Source organism: Triticum aestivum, chromosome 6D (assembly GCF_018294505.1).
Source record: "Triticum aestivum cultivar Chinese Spring chromosome 6D, IWGSC CS RefSeq v2.1, whole genome shotgun sequence".
Taxonomy (NCBI): Eukaryota; Viridiplantae; Streptophyta; class Magnoliopsida; order Poales; family Poaceae; genus Triticum; species Triticum aestivum.
The window spans coordinates 9,497,930-9,504,171 of NC_057811.1; the positions used below are offsets into that span (position 1 = coordinate 9,497,930).

At 46.3% G+C, this 6,242-nt stretch overlaps 1 protein-coding gene across 4 annotated transcripts; it reads right to left on the reverse strand.

The window, feature by feature from the left end:
- LOC123143019 (uncharacterized) lies at window positions 1-2,864 on the reverse strand. Of its 4 annotated transcripts, none has more exons than XR_006470667.1 (3): window positions 1,575-2,864; window positions 518-907; window positions 1-412 (listed from the first exon to the last, which is right to left on the reverse strand). XR_006470667.1 is itself a non-coding variant. In XM_044561777.1 (2 exons), exon 1 carries the CDS (start codon window positions 2,740-2,742, stop codon window positions 1,597-1,599), a length of 1,146 nt encoding a protein of 381 aa, XP_044417712.1. In that variant the 5' UTR covers window positions 2,743-2,864; the 3' UTR covers window positions 1-412; window positions 1,575-1,596. The 4 variants fall into 4 exon arrangements, 1 of the variants encoding a protein (XP_044417712.1); XR_006470668.1 differs by having other exon boundaries at window positions 526-936; XR_006470666.1 differs by having other exon boundaries at window positions 518-936.
- Between the last annotated feature and the right edge of the window lie 3,378 nt (window positions 2,865-6,242).

Sequence of the window (6,242 nt, forward strand, 5' to 3'; positions counted from 1 at the left end):
TCGATCAAAGCATCAGATGCTGCTAGTTTATTCAAAGAACAGTGCTATACAGACGACAAAACTCACACGATTCATGCACAACAGTGAAAATCCAGCCGCACATGCATGCGAGTTAAAGGGCAACGGCCGTAGATTCATTGGTCGTGCGGAAATCGGCCATCAAATATCGTGTGCCAAACAGTTTCGTTATTCAAATGTATAGTATAACAGAAGGATTACTTAATTTGCAAGATTCAAAAAAGAGAAAAGTAGGAGCTTCCCTGAATAAAACTCACGCCATCATCAGGGCACTTGTCAATGAAGCTTCAGGGCATCATCAACCTACAAAGCCCTTCAGAATTATGTATGTTTCGTCTCATTTCCTGGCAGAACAAGAAAGCACCATCTACATCCAGTTTCAGCACATTTTCACCTGGAAGAAAGAAACCATCATCCACATTCAGTAAATCAGTATGCTCCTATTGCCCAGCCACTTTACTTGAGGAAATAAACAAGCACCAGAGAAGGGGGGACACACCTTCTCACCTGATGGTAAGTCATTTCATCCATCAACCTATTCACCTCACCTACATTTCACTAATCTTGATTCTATAATTTTAACAAGCAACCAGAGAAGAGGGACACACCTCAGATCTCATTTCGGTCTTTAAATCACATCTCGTTGCCTTACTGCAAGCATACACCTCAGATCTCATTTCTTCCAACTTACACAACCTCGCATCAAGAACAAACAAATGTGCACCATCCTCACAGGTTGGTTCATAGTCTAAGGTGCATCGTAATTCCTATGTTTGAAATTCTGCAAGATTCCAGACAACATGGCATCCCATCCGGCTTTTTTCCTTTTCCTCGACTTCTCACATAGAAATTTGCGAAAATGACGGTACATAAGACCCATTTTACTATCCTAAACAAATATGCTAAGGATAAATATGCCTGCACGATCAATATAAATAGTGCTATTATGGAATAAAATTAGCTAAAAGATATAGCAGAAATTAACATGGTAATGCCATAACTCTTTTCAAGGTTACCATAACTTAAGTTTCCTTATTGTATGAAATGTCCTCTGTTTTGCAGCACTATGCAATACCAGGGCATTAGAAATTTCTGTTTACGTAGTGATATACAAGTAGGCTTTCAACAAAAATGCAACTAGCCTACTACTCAACTATTCAGTTTCGAGATCAGATTCCCCTAGAAAAGTATCACTTAGAAGGCCATCCAAAACTACAAGAGATAAATAAACGAAAGCTGATACAAACTACTAGTCAGAAACAGAAACACTACTCCCAGGAATTTCGAGACTTCATGTCATCTTCATGGCCAAAATAAGAACATTCTTTCATGAAAGGCAGATGGAGGATTGCATTGAAAACTGCAATGGCCATTTTAGAACACAAAGATACAGAGTGTGCACAAATACTACTCATTGATACTTCAAAGAAATTGGCAGAATGCCCTGATCTCATACTCTCCTAGTTCCAAGATGTGTGCAATATGACAACACGAGGAAGGACAAGTTCATAGCAGTGCAATGCTTTCTTCTCTACCGAATGACATAATGAACATACCAATTTTCTTATTAGTCTTGGTTCATGTAAAACTGAATCTAGCTGGAACCTCCCCTCTGCAAGCTGTTGCATAATCTTCAGCGAGGTGCGGTGCAGCATCCTTATGAGGGCATATGAACTTCTCGACAAATACCTTCTCGCTGATCACGACTGCAGCATAGTAGTCCCGGTCGTGATCTAGCAATCCATTTTCCTTGAGAAATCTGACGACGTAGTACCGGGGCCTGAGCCGGCCCTCTAGACTGTAAGTGAGCATTATCGGTCGGTGAGCAATGTATGCTGGTTCCAGTCCCACCTCGGAGATAAGGAAATCCGATTTGCTCTGCAGCAAGTCCTCGGACCTCACCAGCAACGATGGAGCCTTAGAAACAGCAATGCCCACCTCGGCATCCGACCACCTGAACTTTTTCTTAAAGCCCTCCACTTTGGCGGTGATTTTCTCCTCGCTGACGAATGCAACAACTTGTAGCGCATGTCTGAACATCGGAGATCCACGGGGTACACCAAGACCATCGACGCATGCCACTGCTGTCCGGATGCGTTCCGTGCTGATGCTGAGCGGCGACAGCGTATATGCGTAGAGCTTGGCAATATCGCAAGCACCTAGCCCGCACTCAAGCAGGAAGGAGACGTTGGGCTTGACCACCCGCTCGAGGTCGGACCCGAGAACGGAGCCACCCGCTGGAGCTAGGGCTTGAAGGAGGTTCTCGGAGGACCCGAAGAGGGGCAAGCAGTACCGCAGCCCGGCGATGATGGACTTGCAGCGGAAAGTGACGCCGGTGAGCGAGGCGAGGCGCGCCATGTCGGAATGCGAGAAGCCCAGGCCGGTGAGCCCAGCGACGACGGGGGCCAGGGTTTTCTCCACGCTGGCACAGAGGAACTTGGGGTCCTTGGCGACGACGGCGGCGACGTCGGCGCCGGAGAGGCCGAGGCCGGAGAGGAAGGCGAGGACGGCGTCGGGTTTGGATGGGGACTTGAGGTGGGAGAGCTTGGGGGAGGCCTTGCGGGCCTGCGCTGGGGTGAGGCCGCAGGTGGAGACGAGGTACTCCTCCACGGCGAAGCTGGGGCTCGGAGAAACGGCCGGCGCGGCCGCGGAGAGGAGGCGGTGGAGGGGGGTGGCGGGAGATGAGAGGAGGCGGGGGAGGATGCAGCCCCGGAGGCGGAGCATGGCGGCGATGCTGGCGCGCCGGACGGCGGCGGCGGCGGCGGCGAGGGAGAGGGAGAGGGGATCGAACGATGCGGGAGTGGGGATCGAATGTCGTGGAGAAGTTTTTTTTTTAGGGGTCGGAGAAGATTTCCAGGTGGTCTGGTCCAACCCAGTCCAGTGTGCTGCTTGGCCCGTTTACAACGACTTGCCTCGTGCAAACCTGGCCCGCGGTCACATGCCAGCCCGTTAACATGTGTGCCCGGCCCGGGGTGGGCCTGGCCTGGCACATATCTAACTAGATGACATCCCGCAAACTCTTAGTACTACACATATGATAATACATAATTAAATAACTTTTTTGCACAATAGAGATAGCCTTAAAGATGAAAATTACTAAGAAACACAATACTTGGACTATAATTATGATCAAAGCAAGAACCTGAATTATGTGCTAAGTTCTCTACTAAATGTAGTGAAATGACATAAGTAATTTCGTATGAGTAAATAATTTTCCACATCTACATAGTTGTTATGACATCAACAGAAATGAAAACTAAAACCAGAGATAGCCATCGTAGTAGCTTGCTACACTTGATGGCGAGAGATGGAGCTCCAATATCGACATAAGAACAAAATCAATTAAGATCATATAAACAAAAGATTCCCTTAATTAGATGATAGTATGAGACTTACACATAGCTAAATAACAATCCAAATTATCCATGTAGTTAAAAACGCCAACCACATGCAACCAACTAACCATATGAGGTATTCTCTTAGTGAGGTTCACACAGCGGAGATTCAGCTTGCTTCTATACAACACACATGGGAGAAACGAAATTCAGCTTGTACATATCAAGAACATTGGTTGACACACCTGTATTGTTGGTTTGCTCGCACCATTCCCCACCGGTGGTAGATCGCCGATTGTATCCTGACAGCTATGGGGTAAAATTAAAAAGGAGTCCCTCTAGCCATGTTCTTGGCATCTACATATCATTTGCCTCCTAGTAAGTATCCTGACAGCGGAGATTTGCAGCGACGACTCGATTAAGAATAGGATATGAGGTGTGGAGATCGAACAGCCGGGTCTTGTGGGCTTTTTGGCTACTTCGTCTGTTTAGAAGACGGAAGAGCAACCTTTCTTTATTATTCAACTAAAAAAGACCCTTTGATGCGGATGCAATTCTTCGGATACCACTGTACGTGCACACGCCGAGTAACTGATTTCTGGGCGTGGGACGAAGAGCCGCGTGGGGAATTCTCTGTCAGTTCGACATGTCGTACGTATGCTAGTCCGGACAAAGCTCAACCGTGAGGCCTGGCTAGAGGGCAGGGAAGGAACGTCTAATGTTGGTGTGGAGAGTACTGAATGCAAGTTGCAGGTCCCATCAAAGCTCCGGGTGTTCTTATGGCGATTGGCAGAGAGTTCCATTCCGTCGGGTGGCATCGGCGCAACATGGCTACGACACCGGCATGCAATATGTGCCGAGTACACGATTCCTGGAAGCATGCGTTACTAGACTGCCCCATGTCAAGGAGCACATGGGCGCTATCTTCTAAATCAATTTTGGACCAGCTGAGCGTCATTCAAATCGACAACGCCAAGGAGTGGATTTTTGCCATGGGGAAAGCATTAATTATCTTCAGATGATTTCGTCAGGTTAGTAACGACCCTAGCTATGGGCCATTTGGGGAGGCCGACGCAAGGCGATGTATGAAGATATTTACAAGAGCCCACAAGCCATCCATGGTTTTATTAATACCTATCCGGGAGAGCTCAAGGTTTTATCTCAGAAACATGAGTCGCTGCAGAAGGCTGAAACGAGACGTTCGAGTTGGATTGCACCTCCTGAACATCATATGAAGCTCAATGTAGATGCAGCGGTGGGAAATCGTGGCCGATATGGTGCTGTTGGAGGTATATGCAGAGGCACTGATGGAGTGTTCTTGGGTGCATCAGCCATTGTTTTCGCACGTCAGGGAGATCCATCATCAATTGAAGCCTTGGCAATCCGGGAAGGTCTGGCACTAGCCCAGGACCTGAACTTACAACAAATAAGTACATCTAGCTTCAGATTGCAAGGGAGTGGTACAGGAGGTTCACTCGGGAAGTGGATCAGTTTACGGTGCAATCATCAAGGAGATCAAGATGATGTTACCCTCTTTTATTTCTTGTAATATAATTCATGAACTTAGGAGCTCTAATGTAGAGGCTCACAATCTAGCGAAGCATGCTCTAAAGTTAGGACCGGGCTGACATGTTTGGTTAGGCCAGACGGTTGATATTCCTTTCTTTCCTGTAAACATTGTGATGGGTTAAATAAAGGCTTCACGAGATTGTCTAAAAAAACTAAAAAGGACCCTTTTCTTTATTTTGATTTTTGATTTTTTTATATACATGGCTTAAGAGACGAAAATGGCCCAAAAATATCCATAAGGTATGGACCCTACACTTATCGGCTTTCGAAGTAGCGGCTTCAGGGCGGCAAACCCTGATCGCCTCGCAAGGCTCCCTGCAAGCCGATCGCGGAGGCTCTCGTCACTAATGGAGGCGGGGTGGAGGTCCACCCGCGTTGACCTTCATGCTGGAGCGAGCAGGCCAAAAAGTCAGCAAGCAGCGCGAACCGCGAAGCAAGTGGTGTTAGTTTATTGTGTCATAGTTTGTGCCAATTTAGTGGTTATTCTACAAATAGTATCAACGGTGCCTTCCTATAGAAATAAAAATGGCGTTCATCTATCATTAATTAGCGAATCGAGCATGTACCATCTGTAAGGGTTTTAAGTATCTACCTCCTTCAATTCAGTTCCTAGGAGGGTTAGACAGAAGAAAAATCAAGATCTTTTATTAAGCAAAAGGCAAAAGTTCTTTTCTTAAAATAAATAAATAAAGATCTTGCACGCACATTTGAGTGGGCCATTGTGCTAGTTGTTTCCTTAATACAGTACTCCCTCCGTTCCTTAATATATGCATAAAGGTTGCAAGTTTTGGTTTTGCGAAGAAGAATACATTGGTGTATTGATCAAGATAGTTCTATTGGATGTTGGTGCACCAATTGGTAGAAATGAGAATATAGAGGACACGGTGTCCAAATTCTTCATGAGGAGGCAGAGAAGGAACAAGCTTCTAGGCAAGACAAGTTAGTAGATGTAACGCCCACGATGCGGCTATATCTCCCACGTGTCGAGGCACGACTTAGAGGCATAACCGCATTGTAGGTATTGTCGCAAGAAGGGTCATCTTCACACAATCCCATGTAATGAACAAGAATGGGATAACGAGAGTTGGCTTACAATCGCCACTTCACACAATACATAAATTAATTCATACATCATCCAAAATCCACACATAGACCGACTACGGTCAAATCCAAATGAAAATAAGATAACCCCAAATGCTAGATCCCCGATCGTCCCAACTGGGCTCCACTACTGATCATCAGGAAACAAAACATAGTAACGACCACGTTCCTCGTCGAACTCCCACTTGAGCTCGGTTGCGTCATCTGCACTGGTGTCGT

What these genes read in the sequence shown, in the direction of transcription:
- LOC123143019 (XM_044561777.1), bottom strand. Translation starts at nt 2,742, where the DNA reads ATGCTCCGCCTCCGGGGCTGCATCCTCCCCCGCCTCCTCTCATCTCCC.